This window comes from Canis aureus, chromosome 31, assembly GCF_053574225.1.
Source record: "Canis aureus isolate CA01 chromosome 31, VMU_Caureus_v.1.0, whole genome shotgun sequence".
In the NCBI taxonomy this organism is placed as follows: Eukaryota; Metazoa; Chordata; class Mammalia; order Carnivora; family Canidae; genus Canis; species Canis aureus.
Genome location: NC_135641.1, coordinates 40,588,027 through 40,605,604, shown reverse-complemented (window position 1 = coordinate 40,605,604; position 17,578 = coordinate 40,588,027). Strand labels below are relative to the sequence as shown.

The window sequence follows — 17,578 nt, the reverse complement described above, 5'->3', positions numbered from 1 at the left end:
GTGAGTTCTTTCCCATGGTCTTACTGACTTCTCACAAGAACCCTACAAGATCTGTATTATGATCTCAGTTTGTGAGAGACCAAATTAAAGGTGAGAGGGATGAAGGGACTTTGTCCACATTGATGCTGGGCCAACTGTGAAGCCCAAAAATAGGGCTGCAAATTTTATAGCATAATCAAAACGCCAGCGCATGCACAAAAGATGATCTGTTGCTGACAAAACAACGTGCGTCGATTGTCCCCACGTTACAGAGCCCCAGCAGGGCTCCCAGCTTTCTGTGAGGGGCTCCATCCTCTCCCTGTCACCCCAGGTCACTGTGGGGCATCGGCCACATGCATCGTTATCATAGATCTGTGTATTTAGTACATGACACTATTGTGGCAACTGGCAGTAAATCTCCTTAGGGAGGGCCAGCTTTTGCTCGTGTACGACATGCTGCCATTTGGGCTCAGGGCAGGCCTCTTCCATCACCTTACTCCCTGCCTGTCCCCGTCGCCGAGGGTAGCCTCTTGCTCCTGTTCTGCCCAACCCTTCGGATCCATGTCTACAGAAGCCATGGGTTGTGTGACGAGGGGAAGAGAAAGAAAAAAAAGAGTTTGGTTCCTTCTGTGGTTTGTAGGACACCTCAGGGATGCAAAAGCATGACTCCATAGTGACGAATGCAGAAAAACACGCGCTGGGGGCTCTGAGCACAGAGCAGAGGAGTGGGAAAAGCACAGGTTGCACTAATATTAAAGACACTTGCCCTTCACGTGTGAAAGTCCACATTCTCAGCTCCTTTGGATTTAAAAATGGGATGGAAGGAGGTTGACACGGAAGCTGTTGGGGTGCCACGCGAGGGAGGCAGGCGGACGTAAAAAGGCTAAGGCCAACCCGTATTTGAGCGTGGATTCTTGGGTGTGAGGCGACGCTGGGGTCTTGACACTCCTAATTATATGGCCGTGAGTCAAGTCCTACGGCTCTGCAGACCAAGTCTAAAAGCTGACGGGACCGGACTGAACTGCTGAGTCTTTTTCCTTTGTGAGCTTAAGGATTTATCAGTTGGACTCCTTTGAGCCACCCGATGGGAAATTCAGCCCCAGGTGGGTGAAACGATGAGCAAAGGTATCATTTCACACACCGGCGGGTCAGGAGGTTGCCTGACTCAGGGACTCGAAGACCCGAGTCTGTCTTCCCAGTGCTCGGCCCCCTTGGCCTGCCTGCTTGTCCCCGCAGCTTCTGGAACCGTGGCCTCGTCCCACACTGGGACCGAAATAGCAAAAGGCTGGAAGAGCCAGCGTCCCGGTGTGTTCATAAGGAAGCCCCGAGGCCTTCCCTCGTGTCACCCTGGCTACGATGAGGTCAAGTGCCCGTCCCAAGCCAGTCGGTCACGGGGAAAAATCACGGGGTTCCCGGCACTGGCTTAGGCCGATCAGGCCTCCTGCCCGGGTCGGGGGACCCCCCCTTCCCCAGCATCTCTCGGCAACCTGAACACAAGCCAGGTTTTCTTAGCAGAGACCGACCGGGCCGGGGGTGGGGGGCGATGCACCTGCTCTGCCGAGAGGTTGCTCCAGGTCACTGTCTCCCGTTCCAGGCTCTGCCAACATCAACGACCGCAGCATGCTGGGAAGGCGCGACAGCGAAATGGCTGTGCTTGTGCAGGACACGGAGACGGTCCCTTCGGTCATGGACGGACAGGCGTACCCCGCTGGCCGCTTCGCCCGAGGCCTCCGGCTGCAGTGCTTCAGGTGCGCCCGCGCCGCCGCTCTCCGGGCGCAGCAGTGTCTCCCGGGCTGCGAGCGAGCCCCAGGAGTGTGCCCGACGGCCTACGCCGGCCACGGGCATTTTTGATTATTTTTTTTAAAAAAAGATGTTATTTATTTATTCATGAGAGACACAGAGAGAGGCCAAGGGACAAGCAGGCTCCATGCAGGGAGCCCGATGTGGGACTCGATCCTGGGACTCCAGGATCACACCCTGGGCCAAAGGCAGATGCTCAACCCCTGAGCCACCCAGGGATCCCTGACGTTTTCGATTTTAATCCTTTGGATTATTTTTATGGCTAATTGAGAAAAACAGCATTTTAAGTTGATTCATGGATTTACGACCAGGCCAGCTCTACCCATCTAGTGGCTGGTTGGGTTTTGTTTGTTTGTTTGTTTGTTTGTTAAGATTTTATTGATTTTAGGGAGAGCGAGTGAATGGGGGGAGAAGCAGAGGGAGAGAGAGGATCTCAAGCAGACCCTCCCCGTGGAGTGTGGAGCCCCCCTGGGGGGCCTGGCTCCCACAACCCCCAGATCACAACCTGAGCTGGAACCAGGGGGTGGGCACTGAATCAGCTGATCCACCCAGGCGCCCCTATGTGAGTTTTTGAAAGCAAGTCTGTTTTTAAAAATTGTAATAGTCCCAGTAATGCAGGCACGTACTAGAAATTATTGAAGGAGGGTGCCCGTGATGCTGAGAGTGACGTTTAGAAACCTCAGCCCCAGACATGACAGATTCCTGATCTTCTCCAAGAGGATGGGAGTCTGGTCCTGATCGGTGCCGAGAGAACACTGGGTGGGCGGCAAGGCCCATGGGACCCTCAGTGAGTCTTCGCTGGGCTCTAACCGGCCCCACGCCAGCCCCTATAATGGAGTCTCGGTGGTCAGAGTGGTCCTTCTAGAACCTAGCCCCGACCTGTCACTTCACTCGGGGAACACCCAGAGCACACCCTTCCCTACACCTAGGGCCCTCAGTCCATGATGCTAGAGCTGTACCTGCCAGCGATGGCTTTTGGCTGTGGCCTCCGTGCTGAGATGCAGCGGTGGCCTGAGTAAGCATTAAGGTGTTGGGAGAAAGGCCTGGAACAGATGCTTCGCAGCACTGTTGTCTTAACCCTGGGGCATGAATGGTGGAGCTTGGAAACGGGCTGGCTTGAGGTAGGAGTGTAAGGAGGGCTTGCTCCCTGCAAGTGCTGGCAGCCGTTGGCCCTGTTGGCCTCATTGCCCCCGTTGGCCCCGTTGGCCCCATTGGCCTCAATGGCCCCATTGGCCCTGTTGCCCCCCGTTGTCCCCATTGCCCTCGTTGCCCCCATTGGTTCCATTGGTTCCATTGCTCCCATTGCCCTTGTATCTAGCAGGTCCAGGCTCCGGCCTCTGAGAAGCAAGATAAGCTTCCATTCCTTCAGTTCCAGAGAGGGGTCCTCTGTTCCCTCAGGCCCAGGAGCTCAGCAAATCTATCCCTCAAAAATCTGTCAATACTTCCTCACAGTTTTTATGGCTACATTTATTGCCCTGGTTACTAATTGTTTTGCCAGTAAGAGGTTTTTCAGACCATTAGTATTTCAATTAGCTTCTCATGTGAATTTGTTTTGTTTAGCAGGGAAGAGATTAAAATGAGTACCCTGTCCACCAGCCCACTGATGGATGGCCTGCTGCAGCCTAGATGAGGAAGCAAATATTTCATGATGTAAACTAGAAATACTTGTCTTGTCAGTTTTGTGAGAATTTTTCTCTTTAAAGGGAGGGTTGGGGCACCTGGGAGGCTCAGTGGTTGAGCATCTGCCTTCGGCTCAGGGTGTGATGCCACAGTCCTGGGATCGAGTCCCGCATCGGGCTCCCTGCATGGAGCCTGCTTCTCCCTCTGCCTGTATCTCTGCCTCTGTGTGTCTCTCTGTGTCTCCCGTGAATAAATAAATAAAATCTTTAAAAAAAATAATAAAATGCTAAAGAGGGTTGTCTTTAGCATATGCAAGTCCATTTAAGCACCTCCCTTTTTCCTTCTCTCCCCCAACTCCAGAGTATAGACTCAATTGCTCCTCACATCCCCAGGGCAGCTCTTTCTGTCCATGGGTCCTGTCCTGTGTTGTGCTTGAATAAAACCACCCTTTTGCACTAAAAAAAAAAGGGGGGGCGTGAGCTTCTTTATAACGTTCTAAATGTATAATAATTATAAAGGTGTAGGTGGTTCTGATTACAACATATTTTTGTGGCAGAAAATTTGGCAAATACAGTTAAGCAATAAGAAAATTAAATTCATCTGTGATCACACTGCCCAGAGCTAGCAGCTTTAACATTTGCTCTATACCATTCCACTTTGTTCTGTACGTATGTATTACTATCCTGTATTTCTTTTTAAAAACATAATTAGGTTCTTGCAGTCCTAGGAAGTTCTGTATTATTTAAATAGTGTTACATGCTTCTGTGTCATTAAGTATTCTTCTATAACATTTAACGACTGCATTGTATTACATCATGTGGGTATGCTGTGACTCCTTTAACTATTACCTCATTGACAGGCAGGTTTTTCAGTGGTCTAAAAAAGTGGATATAAGGAGGCCTGGCCGGCTCAGTCCAGGGAACATGTGACTCTTGGTCTCAGGGCTGTGAGTTCGAGCCTCATGTCGGCTATAGAGATTACCTAAAAATAAAATCTTTACAATAAATAAACAAATAAGCGGATATATTTATAGGTAGCATCTTCTTTACCTTCTTAATTGTTTCCTTAGCTAGATCCTGAATATGGAATTTCTAATCAAAGGAAGTATGCTGCTGCTTTTACTCTCTAATGTCTTACTATCTTGCTACTAACGCTTTAGAGGGCTTATTCCTCCTGTCTTTACCAACACTGCATTCTATTATTTTATTTAATCTTTGCCAATTTGTTGGATTTCAGATGGAATTTCATTACTTTAATTTGCATTTTTTGAGGTCTTAAACAAATGTGTTCATTAGCCATCTTGTTCTGGTAATTATTCTTTTAGAAATTACCTAGCCTATTCATGTCCTTTGTCCATTTTTGTTGGAATGTTTCCCTTTCTTTGAGTGATTTATGAGTAACTTAAGTATATGCAAGGCTAATTCTTTTGTCATACTGGTTGCAAATCTGATTTGTCAATTGACTTTGCATCATCTTTAAAGTATTTGGGGGAGGGGCACCTGGGTGGCTAAGGGGTTGAGCACCTGCGTTTGTCTCAGGTCATGAACCCGGGGTCCTGGGATCGAGTCCCACATCAGGCTCCCTGCAGTGAGCCTACTTCTCCCTCTGCCTATGTCTCTGCCTCTCTCTCTCTCTCTCTCTCTGTGTCTTTCATGAGTGGCTCAGTGGTTAGCGCCGCCTTAAGCCCAGGGACTGATCCTGGGAACCCGGGATCAAGTCCCACGTCGGGCTCCCTGCATGGAGCCTGCTTCTCCCTCTGCCTGTGTCTTTGCCTCTTTCTCCTGTGTGTCTCTCATGAATGAATGAATGAATGAATGAATGAATGAATAAATAAATAAATAAATAAATATTTTTAAAAAAAGATGCCAGATACAAAAAGATCACACATGAAAAATAAATAAATAAAAATAAAATAAAATCTTAAAAAAAAAAGTATTTGGGGGAAACTCAAAAATCTAATCAAATCTATCCAGATTATTTTCTTCCTTTTCTTACACTCTTAGTAGAGTTTCCCCAACCCAAGATCAAATACTGCATTTTCTTCTAGTGCTTATTTGATACTGCTTTTACATTTAACATCTGTAATTTATTTTAATGTAAGAAGTGAGGTAGGGACTCCAACTCCCTCCCTCCACCCCAAACCTACCAGTTGGTCCAGATCTGAATGATGTGCGGTACTCTCTGCCTCTCCAACATGCAGGGCCTCCACATTGCTATATATCCTCACGCATCTCTAGTCTCTCCTTCTGGTGCTATCATAGTTGTCTTATTTGCATCCGGGTGTGACACCGCTTTAATCCTTGTAGCCTGTGCTTTAATACTGCTTCTTGCCACCCCACTTCCCAAATCAATATTCATTGACAGAAAAATCTTGGCTACTCTTAAACATTCACTCTTCCATGTGAACTTTGGAATTCTTTATTCATGTTCTCTTCATTTTTTTTTGTTGTTGTTGAGATTACAGTAGACGTATAGATTTATATAAAAAGAATTAACATATTTATAATGTTGAATCATCCTCTGGAGGAACAAAGTATAAGCTTCAATTTATTTAAATTCTTTTTGAATTTTTCTCTAATGAAACTCTAGGGTTTGCATTCCTGGGAGGGGCATTGCTCTTCAGTAATCGTTAGGGTTTTATTTTAACCTGCTATTTTATGCTGCTCTTAAACATTTCATGCTAAGCATATTCTTAGGTGCTTTTATTTTATTGACAATTTTCAAATTGTTTAAAAGGGGCACTTGTTTTTGAACAAACATTTTCACTTTGCCCCAGTGGCCAACACAGATAATATGTTAAAAAGCACCATACCAAAAACCTTGTGTTGATTTTATTAGGAAATGTTCTCAATATAATATTGGGTCCTAGAATACAGCCATTTTCTCACTAGAAAAATAAAATAAAATAAACGCAGCTTCAATCCATTTTCCATCTGGGTTATTTTTGAATAGAAATAGACACATTTCAATGTGAAATCAATTCTAAATAGAGTCAAACATCAGAGTACTGCATTGAATGTTGCAACTATGTGCCGAACAATTCATTAAGTCCCAGAAAATTATCCAACTGTACAGATGTAACCATCACTCAACAGAAACCATTATCCACCCAAGTAGAGCTCAGAATCATGTAAAGTGACAGACATGAGGAATGGAAAGAACAGAAACTATCTTCTGCAGTTTTCCTCCTGTCCCACTGATGCATAAACAATTAAACATTAAATAATTCCCGTCATACACACCAACATTGAATCTGACTAGTTTTCTGTCAAACCTTAGTCCTCAAAAGAATATCCAGAGTACTTCATATTATTTTTACCGTGCATTTTAACATGAGAAAACAGACAGGGAAAATCATTTATTATTAAAAATGATCTGTTATAGGCTTCTTTAAATACTTACTCTGCAATCAAGTTCTGAACTGATACCTTGGGGGACACGTGGTGTTACCTATTGTTTTGATTTAAAAGCAGAGTCCCAGAAACGTTCTTTCTGCTCAGTTTTTGGCTGGTTAGACCTGATCCCCATCAAAAGTATTATTATAATTGATGTATTGTCATAACTTCAGATTTGGTGCATTCCGAGTTTGCTTTGAATCTTATTGAATAGCCAGCATCTGTGTGCAAACATCATCCCTTAAATCTGTTTTAAAAGTTATTCCTATAGAGTCTGAAGGAGACAGTATTTGAAGTGGAAATAAAATTTTTAGAGTATAAAACTCTAAAAATCCTAGGGAGCCCATGGTGCCAAATCCATTTATTTTAAAGAATTTATTTTATAGAGTGGGAAAAGTGCAGACTAAAACTAAAATGAGATGTCCTTTTATCCCTGTAAGACTGGCTGTGCTTTTTCAGGAATTAATAATGTTGGAGATGACTGGGGAGAGCCTGCACGGTGACAGTATATGTGTGGGAACAGCCTTTCTTGAAGCCAAGTTTAATTCTAAAACTTTTCCTGGTGAAAAAATTCATAAATTCACAAAGTATTATACACGATGAACAACTTATGTTCATTGGGAAATTGTTCATTATAATGAAAACCTGGAAACCCCCCCAAAAGGTCATAACAAAATCATTGGTTCAAAAAATTTTCCATGATGGGAAATTCTGCGACCATTAAAAAATGATGACGTGAATCCACATTTATTTAAATATATAGAGAGTAACACTAGAATGACCTCTACCGCGGAATCCAATGGTCAGTTCTCATCTGAATTTGACCCAGTTCTCCTTGGAGAACTTTGTGTGGTTCCAGGATATCACACCCTCGCTTTTCTGCGGGCTCGCTGGCTGCTCCTCCTGCTCCCTACCACTGAGGCACAGCAGGTCCTCTTCTCTGTCTACACTCACCCCTTGGGGGAACCCAGCTAAAGTGCCATGGCTTTATGAATATATATAAGAACAACTCCCAAATGCGTATCTCCACCCAGGCCCTCTCCCCCCAGCTCCGGATTCATTGCTCCAGCTGCCTACTTTGCGTTGATAACCCCGGGAATGTTTCATGGAAGTCTCAACAGGTTCAGAACTGATTTCCTGGTCTTCTCCCACAAACTGGCTCTACCAACAGAACTCCCCATGTCCGCCAATGGCAACTACATTTTTCTAGATGCTCACGCCAACACCCATCATCCTTGATGCCACGCTTTTTCTCATATTGCATACCTGCTCCGTCAGTACAGCCTGCTGGCCCTACAGCCTCCTCACTGCCCAAGGAATCCTCACCCTTCACTCCGATTACTGCAGGAGCTCCTACGTGGTCTCCCTGCCGCAGCCCTTGCCCTTCTGAATACAGAAGCCGTATTTTCATACGCAAGTCAGATCCCGTCACTCCTCTGCTCCAGTGTCTGCGATATGTCCCGGTTTCACTCAGTATAAAAGCCAAAGTCCTTCTAAGACCTATTTCCTCACTTCTGTCTTCAGTATAACACAAGCCTCTTTGATCTTCTTTGAACCTATCAGGCATGTGAGACAGGGCTTTAGACTCCATTTGAAATCTAGCTTTGCCAATAGTGTGTCTCCAGATTTTAGCTTCCCGTCTGCAAAATGGGAATCATGTACTCTGTACCTCACGGGAGTGACGTGAAAATGGTTGATTTTGGTTTTTTTGTTTGTTTTGTTTTTTTACTTCAAGGCATTCTCTAAGTACAAGGGTCTTCATCATTTTCAAATATGACCTCTAAAACTTATCTTGCTTTGCTTGAGAATTTCGTATTGTTTCTAGTCCACTATCTATATATGATCAAGTCAGACAACATCTAGTATGTGGCTTTTTTTGCCAGGCACTCTGGGGATATGAGAGTAGCCAGGTCATGTTCTCTTAAAGGATTAACCTGCTGGATGTGCATCAGAGGCCTGTTAAAAAAAAAGTGTGGGGGGGTGGAATCCCTGGGTGGCTCAGCAGTTTAGCACCTGCCTTTGGCCCAGGGCGTGATCTTGGGAATCCTGGGATCAAGTCCCACGTCGGGCTCCCTGCATGGAGCCTACTTCTCCCCTCTGCCTGTGTGTGTCTGTGTGTGTGTGTGTGTGTGTGTGTGATGAATAAATAAATAAAATCTTTAAAAAACATGAACCAAAATAAAAAATCAGATTCCCAACCAGCTGAGCCACCCAGGCACCCCTTGGCCTATGGTTTGAATGCTAACCCTATCTTCAAACTTCTCACTCCCTTAGGCCAAATTCCAAGGAGTCTCTTAGAACTAAATTCAGATCTATCTATCCAATAGTTAAAACTTTCAAGCATCAGAACAGCTTGGGTTTTCTTAGTTTGGTTTGGTTTGGTTATGCAATCAAGATTTTATACACGCACGCACACACAGTTTTAATGGTTTCCTTGGATTTTCCTTAGAAAAAAAAAAAAAGAAAAAGGACTGCTATGGTTGAGTGCCTGAATTACATTACCATTAGAAACAATGCTTGCAGCAAATTTATTTATCTCAGTTACTCATTTTGGAAGGTACTTGTATTGCAGGGTTGTCCTTGGCTATCTTTCTGACCCAAGTGAAAACATTCAGGATCCAGTGAGTGACAAATTCTTCAAGGAGGTGTGGGTTGCAACGGCAGCTCGAAATGCTACAATATATGATAAGGTGAGGTTTTCATCTCTCTCCCTACCTTTTTCATTGAATCACACCACAAAAACACGTCATTATTACTGTATATTATTGGTGCAGAGTAATGTTAATGGGTGTAAAAATCCAGTACATTTCCAAGTTGTAATAAAATACCGCTTTGTAGATATTAAAAAACAGAGTCAAAAAGTATCATGGATTATGGTGTAGAAGAGCCATTAGTGGCATTCTGATCTCTCATCTGACTGTGGGATCCCATCATGAGCATCCTTAGAAGGTGGTTACCCAGCCTTTGGACATGTCTAGTGACAAAGAGAAAAAAGGCAGATGGAATCCCAAAATGAGTCAGACCTGGGTTCAACCCAGCTCACCCAGCTGCTGGTGATACAAATTTGTGTGTAGTGATTTGACTTTCTGAGCCTTCCTTTCTTATCCTATAAAGTGGGCAAGATATTCATGAGGGTGGTTATGAAAATAAAGAATAGTTTTTTAAATGTATTTAGCACATAGTGCATAATAAATGGTATCCATTCCTGTGATGGAATTTATTAATAATGAAACACTTCCTTTGTTGGGCAGCTCTACTTTTGGAAGGGTGTTTTAAAACAAGCTCCATATGTTAGGGAGGCTAAATGTATCTTTTGCTAAGTTCTCTCCATGGCTTATGACAAAGAATGTAGAAGAGTTAAGAGTTGTCCAACAGTGGAATGAGTTACTTCATGAAGTAGTCAGCTTTCTCTCATAGAAACTATTCAAGCTGAGATCTGCTGACCATCTATCAGAAACTAGATAAGAGTGTGTTGTTCTTCTTCATGACTGCCAACGTCCCTTCCAGCACAGAGAATTCATCATTCCTAATGAAACATGACAGTCTCCATAGCTTTACTTCATGCTGAGGACTCAAGGCCATGATCAAATAGGTCATGTGCATGGAGTCCTTTAAAATGTAATTTTAAAAATGCAGTGCACAGCCCTTGTTTGGATCCTCATGGGAGGAGAGGATAGCAGCTATAAAAAAAAAAACATTTTGGGATTAATAGGATAAATCTGAATATGGACCATATCTTAAATGACTTGGAATTGGTTTTCTGAGGTGTGAGAATAATATTGGGGTTGTATAGGCACATCCTTATTCTCAATACGTGCTGAAATTTCTAGGAGGGAAGTATTCTGGTATGTGAAGCTCATTTGCAATTGGCAAATTAAGTGTACAATTGATAACTTTAAGGTACAGATATGGACATTTTTGAAAATAAAAAACATAATATGCAGTTTTCCTCTTAGACCAGAACCTCCAGTGAAATTTGGAGAATTATTATCAAAAAACTTAACCTTAATGTGAAGTAACATCAGTGGAATTCCTGTACCACTAGCTTGACTTTATCACGACATCGATGACTTGTGTAAATCAGATAGAGGGATCGACCTATGATTTTTTTTTTTTTTTGGATGAAAGCAAATCTAGTAGTCTCTTTGTAGCAAATAAGAGAAGCAACTCTTCAGTCAGGTGTGTGCTGTAGCATACAACTACTACGTGTTTCATAAAGCAAAGATTTCATCAGTTGGAATGAATATTTTCCATAAAGGGGCTATCTTTTCTTTTAAACTTATGACCTAGTTTCTTCCTATTTGTGTCTTAATCAGGTGTTCCGGTGCCTTCCCAATGATGAAGTACACAATTTAATTCAATTGAGAGACTTTATAACCAAGCCCATATTAGCAAGGGAAGATCCCATTAGAGCTGAGGAAGAACTGAAAAAGATTCGTGGCTTCTTAGTGCAATTCCCCTTTTACTTCTTGTCTGAAGAAAGCCTACTGCCTTCCGTTGGGACCAAAGAAGCCATGGTGCCCACAGAGGTTTGGACCTAAGGGTTGTATTCGTTTGCAGCTCAAGGACTTCCTCCTTGAAAAGTACACTGCACACAGTGACTTTATGGAGATCCTCACAGCCACAGCCAGCCCTGCCTGAGGCACGCTTGTTTCCACCCTGTGGACCCTTTGGGTTGGCCGGGCAGGGCTGCAGTCCTACTGAGATAAGGACACTGAACATCAGGTGGGCTTTATAATTCCTCCTGTTTATCCTTGTGAAAAAGGGACCGTATCCTGATTGGTAGCACACGCTCAACAACTTAAACACATGCTCAGATTCCACGATGGACACCGAAGTGCCTTTCCTTTGCTAACAAGAATTTATCTGTACCTGTGATCTAGGTTGCCAAAAATTGTCAAAACCTCCTTATTCTTCTCTGACCCTCATTTATGCAGCCGATGACTGCTGGACCTGCCCTCACTTCATAGTACATGCAGACACTGTTTGAGACGCTGTGTATTACTAGAAGGCGTCGTGATGCTGCTTCCGGGTTCTTCCAGGTGACATGGGATGCCCCTGCCCATCTGGTCCTGAAGTAGTAGTGTTCACCCAACCAAGGATGTTCCCTTTGCAGGGACCGAAAGGATGGGGGCAGACATTCTGTACACAGCAGCCCATGACAGGCGCGTCTGATAACATCGACACTATAGATCTTCACACCACAGAGCAACAGGAAGGAATTAAATTTGGTTATTGAGGCAGAGATTTCACGTTGCCTCCAAAGGCAATGACAAACTATGTTCTTTTGATAAGGCCCACCCGATCAAATTTGAAAACACGTGTTGGATATTTCATTTCACGCCAACTGCTAAAACTCAGAGACAGAGCATACAGGCTTCAGAAGCCTCCAAGGCAGCCATGGAGATCTGACCCAGACAAAAGAAGATTCCTTGTAGTTGTATAAAATTTCCTATCATCCTTAGCTTCTGGATTGATTGAAATTTGAATTTCAACATTGGAAAATCAAGCCACTGAATGCAAGTTGTCTTTCAAGAGAACCGGAGGCTTCATAACTCCTACCAACTTAATAAGTAGGAACCTAACTTTGACATTCAGCTCTCCAGCTATGTTACCTTCTTTAAGAAAAATTAATTGATTGCAAAGTATGTGCTACTTAACTGGCATTATTAAATATGCATTAACATTCCACCAGGCTTCCAAAGAAGTTAGGATCTTCATTAATTCACATCGTCCTAGTCTATGAATTGTTCTGGAAACCCATTTTTTTTTCCTTTTTGAATAGTAGTGTACCCTTTGGTACACCATAGCTCTAATTTTACTGAGCAGAACTATTCTGACAGCCTGAAGAGCTGAGGTGGGTTCCCAGAAGGCCCGTGCCCATGAAACATGATGTAGGTGCACTGATGACACATGTGTGTATTACCGGGTATGAATCTCATTGGGGTCATTCCTCAAAAAAGCAAGGACCCAATCCTTGTTTTCATAGAGCTTGGGAAACATTAAACAGGAGCACAAAGTCAATAATCTGGGTGAGTAGGAGAGAGTGTCACACTCAGGAGAGGACTTTGCAGCGAGAGAACCTTTCACAAATGAGGTAGGACTGTGCTTTATGAATAAATACTTTTTCAGCTGAAGATGGTGAAAAGACTTCATTGTATGGCAGCTGTAAATAAGACATTTGCTACTGATGAAGTTTAAATTGGCATTTAAAGTGTTGAGTGGATGTGGAAAACCTAAGGATTTCTTATAGTTTACTTTTAAATATTTTTAAAACTAAAACAGTCAACACACTGGCTTTTGATTTTGTTCAAAATGCTCTCCTAATACCATGAAAAATAAAAGCCCAAAAGGTCCCCTTCCCTTTAGAAGAAAAAACAAATCACTTAATATAACCTCTCCCCATTTTATAGATGAGGAAACCGAGGCCCAGATTGGTTGAAGGTCTCACTTGAGTTCATCCAACTGAGAGACGGTGGAGGTAGGACTAGTGAAATTGCTGTGGCCCATTAGTGGCCTCTCCCTTGACTTTGTCATTGTCCATGAGTGAGGAGAGGCAGGAAACAGATCTCAGGCAGGATATCTCTAGGCTCTTTTGAACACTGTGATATCATGGATTTGAGTGCTCATCTGTGTCCCCCCTGCTTGAATGTAAGCTCCATGGGGCAGGGACTTTGCTATGTCTTGTTCACAGTGTATTTTCAGAGCCTGGAACAGTACCTGGCACATTGGAGGTACTCAGTAACTGGTGGGTGAATAAATGAGGTGGAGGGGAGAGCTAACGGAATGACAAACTTTCAGAGTCTCAGGCAAGAAATCTTCCTGTGGTTTCTGTGGCAAGTTTCCTTTCTGCTGCATTTTTTTCAAAGGCAAGATGTTCTTCTGCAAAGATGAGAGGCTGCCAGCTTTACCTGGGTGGATTCTATGGAAGATTCTGTGCAATAGTTACCTATTTGCAATAGCAGCTTACACAGGGCAGCGTTCTGCAAAAGTCACATGGGGTATGGACACGAGGCATACTGCGTGGCCTGATTACTCATCATTTTAACCCCACTACCATCTGATAATAGAAGTTAGAATAATTTATCTTTAATGTTGCAATATCTGATATCAACTTTAAAATGCAAATGATTCAAAGCCTTGAAAAGCTATTAGGAATCTGGTCGACATTTTTAATCGATTGTAATCTCCTGAAATGCCCCTCAATGCTGTACCCAATATTCTGGTAATCTCTGGAACAATTTTTGTTTTCAAGAAAGAAAAATTCTGTGATTGTACAAAATGAATGGTAGAAAGTAGAATAGCTGTTCAAACTACTCAGATTGTCCAAGCTTTGTTGTTAGAGGATACTCAACATCGCCGGTCAGGAGCAGGCATTTGCTCCGTATCAAGTGTCCACGTGGGGACGCGCCCTTCTTTGGGATGTTCTTAACTCTCAACTCTAATGCATCACGCAGAGGCTTGGAGAGGTTACTGGTTTTGTGTTAACAGCACCCTTGGAAGGAAATCTCATCTGTAGGTAGTCAAAACCATGAGCCGTTCATCTCTTATGTACTAACTTGGGAAATTGTAATAGCTCATGAATGAACAGTCTCCCAGCTGAGAGCAGCAGGCAAAGCAGCCTTTCTGCAGATGTCAGGCCACAGCCAGACCAGACCTGCCTACCCATCGGAGGAACCTGCACTTCCTCCTGTATCTCCTCACTCCTTATTCCCTTGGCCTCTGTCCCCAAGCAGAGCACCTCCTGATTATGTAATCCATTTTAGAGGACAAGAAAAGAGTTTCTGAAAAAATTAGGCCCCTACAACAAATTTTCAGTTTACCTTACTCTTCTAAGCGACTGACAAAATATGATTATTTTTTGACAGAGGTAATCGTCTTTTTAACATCCCTGATCTGATATGGCGCTTGAGCATTTTCTGATGTCTGTCACCCTATGTAGCAGGGGGCAAAGAGGATCCTTCACGTCTTCTCATCTCTCTCTTGGATAAAATGAGCAAATGCTAAAGGACTTTAAGTGTGCTTATGAATACATTTTTATTTCCCTGGAAGATCCTCTGAGGCCAATTACTACTGGCACTTTGGAGGTTTAAAATGGATGGACCTTGAGAAATTCTTGAATCTAGAAATTCATGAGAAAAGGAATTCATCAGCATCTCTCAGAAAGTTGCAGATGAAAAGTCAGTGAATTCACAGTATTTTTAGGGGAGTGGACAGGTACCATAAAATGATAATGATTCTCACTGGCATTTAATTAATATGTCAGACAGTCCTGACTGACTTAAGATTGGAAGCATTCATTAAAGGAACCAGATGTTTTATGACTTATGTTCTTGTAGGCCATTTTCTTTCTCCTTTCTACTATTTTTAACTTTAAAACAGTAATCAAACGTAAGATACATGAAAATTGGTCATGCCGATATTTGGAAGTTGCAAAGTCAGAGACTAGGATGGCAATCCAACCAAAATTCAGGCTCACTTACTCTTTCCTACCCCTAAGCAGCTATAGTCCTTTACTTTACTCTTAATAAATGCATGTAAGTGAATGTCACCCTAAATCTGCTTGACTCCAGGAAACAGAACATCATGTCCTCCTAATGTATATCTACTTGGATTTCTTCCCACAAAATAATCTGGGCCAAAGGTACTGATATTCTCCTAAACCATTCTAAAACTTCAAAGTATTGCCGCTGGAGTACATACCACTGACACACACAAAAAAACCCCCACAAAGAATTGGCAATGAGCATCCATTCAGAATATATTGATATTCTGGACAGAACTCAGGCTCCTAGCCTCACCTCTACTGCAGCACATGGCACACCAAGGCCGGGTCTCCTGTTTTTGTAAATAAAGTTTGATTTGAACACAGCCACATCCATTCATTTACATGCATTCATGACCAAATGATCTGCAAATCCTAAAATATTCACCATCTTTAAGAAAAGCCTACCGATCCTTCCTCTAGTGAGAGCAGAGAATGTCCAGAGGACCTCAACCAAACAGATTTAGATGAAGCCTGATCTCTTCCTTAACAAGGTTTCCAAGTGTCCCTATCCCAGAGCCCAACATTCTACAGTGGATTTATTCTAATAAGGTCAAGTCCTTTCAGGAATAAAATCATGTGATTTTTGGTTCTGGAAAGAGATGTTGTCAGCTAAAGCAGGCTTCTCCCAGCTGGGCATTCATAAGCATACATGGTTGACTGATGTTTGTAACTAAGGTGTTAAAATGAGGATGGATAGGCTGAAGGGTTTGTATTCAGAACTGTGAACCCAGGAGACTCAGTTTCCCATGAACTTTCCCTTTGTGAAACATTGGAAATGATGCATGTATCCATTCTCTGCCTCACAATCAATGCTCTCTGTGCCGGGTTCCTTAAATGCTTTTTTTTAAAATGTAAATATTCATTAATTAAATAATTAAAAAGTGTGAAATCAGCAGTGTCCCTTTATTTCAAAACCAGACTCCTCGTTCCGCACTGGGGTTTTGAGAGCCAGACTGCTGCATGTCTGAGCTTGAAACAGAACCGTGTGTCTGCGGAACCCTGCCCCGCAGCCCAGTCGTGGGTCCTTGCGAAGGTCAACCTCAGAGTCTCAGCATCCTCTGCTACTCTCAGGCCTCTGAGGTGCGATGATAGAGTGAGGTGGCGGATTTCTATTAAAAGACTGAGACAGCTTCCAGTAAGCACATATTGAGCAAGGCCAGTGGGCGGTGGTGGGGGTGCATCAGTGAACAAGTCACACCAGGTGGCCCTTCATGGTGCCCATGTTCTAGTGAATTGAGAGTGCAAAGTTACTTCCATTCTCAAAATAAGAAAGTGCCTGAAATAAGAGGCATTTGGGTGCAAGTATGGGAACTACCAAGCTGAAGAAAATAGCAAAGACTGGAATGAAAGAGAATAAATGTTCATCTTCTTTAGCACATGTCTTTCATCCCCTCTCTGAAAGTGAGACAGGCCATCTTGAATAGAGAGGACAATACACCCCATGCCCACACCCATGGTCTGGACTTCTTTCGTACTTCCAGAAGGCAATAAAATGATTGTGATTTCTAGAGAATAACTAGACTAACTAAAATGATCTTAGGGATCGTTTTATAATGTGTAAAAATGCTGAATCCCTATGATGTATATTTAAAAGTAATAGGATTTTGTATATCAACTATATTTCAATTAAAAAATAGAATTACTAAAATAAAAATAGTAGTTTCCAAGTGGAGGTTCTCAGCTGGAGAGAGGGCATAGGGAGGTGTCTAAGGGTAAGGAGTAAAAGGTGATTTTCTCCAAATTTTACACTGTTGGTTTCCTGTACTCAGAAATAAACCAAAAGTCATGGCCTGATGGCCCACAGGCCAAAGAGAGAGTATGGATTTCTTAAATTCGTTTCCACTTCTATTGGAGAATGATGGTCTCTATTATTCTAACTCTTGCTCTAATCTGAGGCAGAGTTTCAAGGCTCACAGGCTACATCAAGTTCAGAGGCATACTTATTTGGACCATGTAATGTTTAACATCATGAATTAGTTGCTAAATATAAAAATTGAGAGATTTCACATGACATTTTAGGTTTCTGACTTTTATGCAAAATCAGAATGTCTAGGAGCAATGGGACACGGAGCATCAATCCCTGTTGGAGCCGAACAGCTGGCCCCTGAAGGTGAGTCCTGCTCCGTCTAGGTCTCCACCGTTCCCTACTAGGAAACCGGGGGGTGGGGGTGGGAGGGGGCTTATGACTTGCTTTGACCAATAGAAGAACGTAGCTGCAATGATACTGTACAACTTT

At 43.0% G+C, this 17,578-nt stretch overlaps 1 protein-coding gene across 8 annotated transcripts in view; it reads left to right on the top strand.

The window, feature by feature from the left end:
* Nucleotides 1-16,234, top strand: part of PLD1 (phospholipase D1) — a 204,572-nt gene extending 188,338 nt beyond the window's left edge. For all 8 annotated transcript variants that reach the window (XM_077880343.1, XM_077880346.1, XM_077880345.1 and 5 more), the window contains 3 exons: nt 1,574-1,727; nt 9,367-9,484; nt 11,111-16,234. In XM_077880343.1, coding sequence (XP_077736469.1) covers nt 1,574-1,727; nt 9,367-9,484; nt 11,111-11,335 — 497 coding nt within the window. In that variant the 3' untranslated portion in view covers nt 11,336-16,234. The remainder of the gene's footprint in view (nt 1-1,573; nt 1,728-9,366; nt 9,485-11,110) is intronic.
* The last annotated feature ends 1,344 nt before the right edge of the window (nt 16,235-17,578 follow it).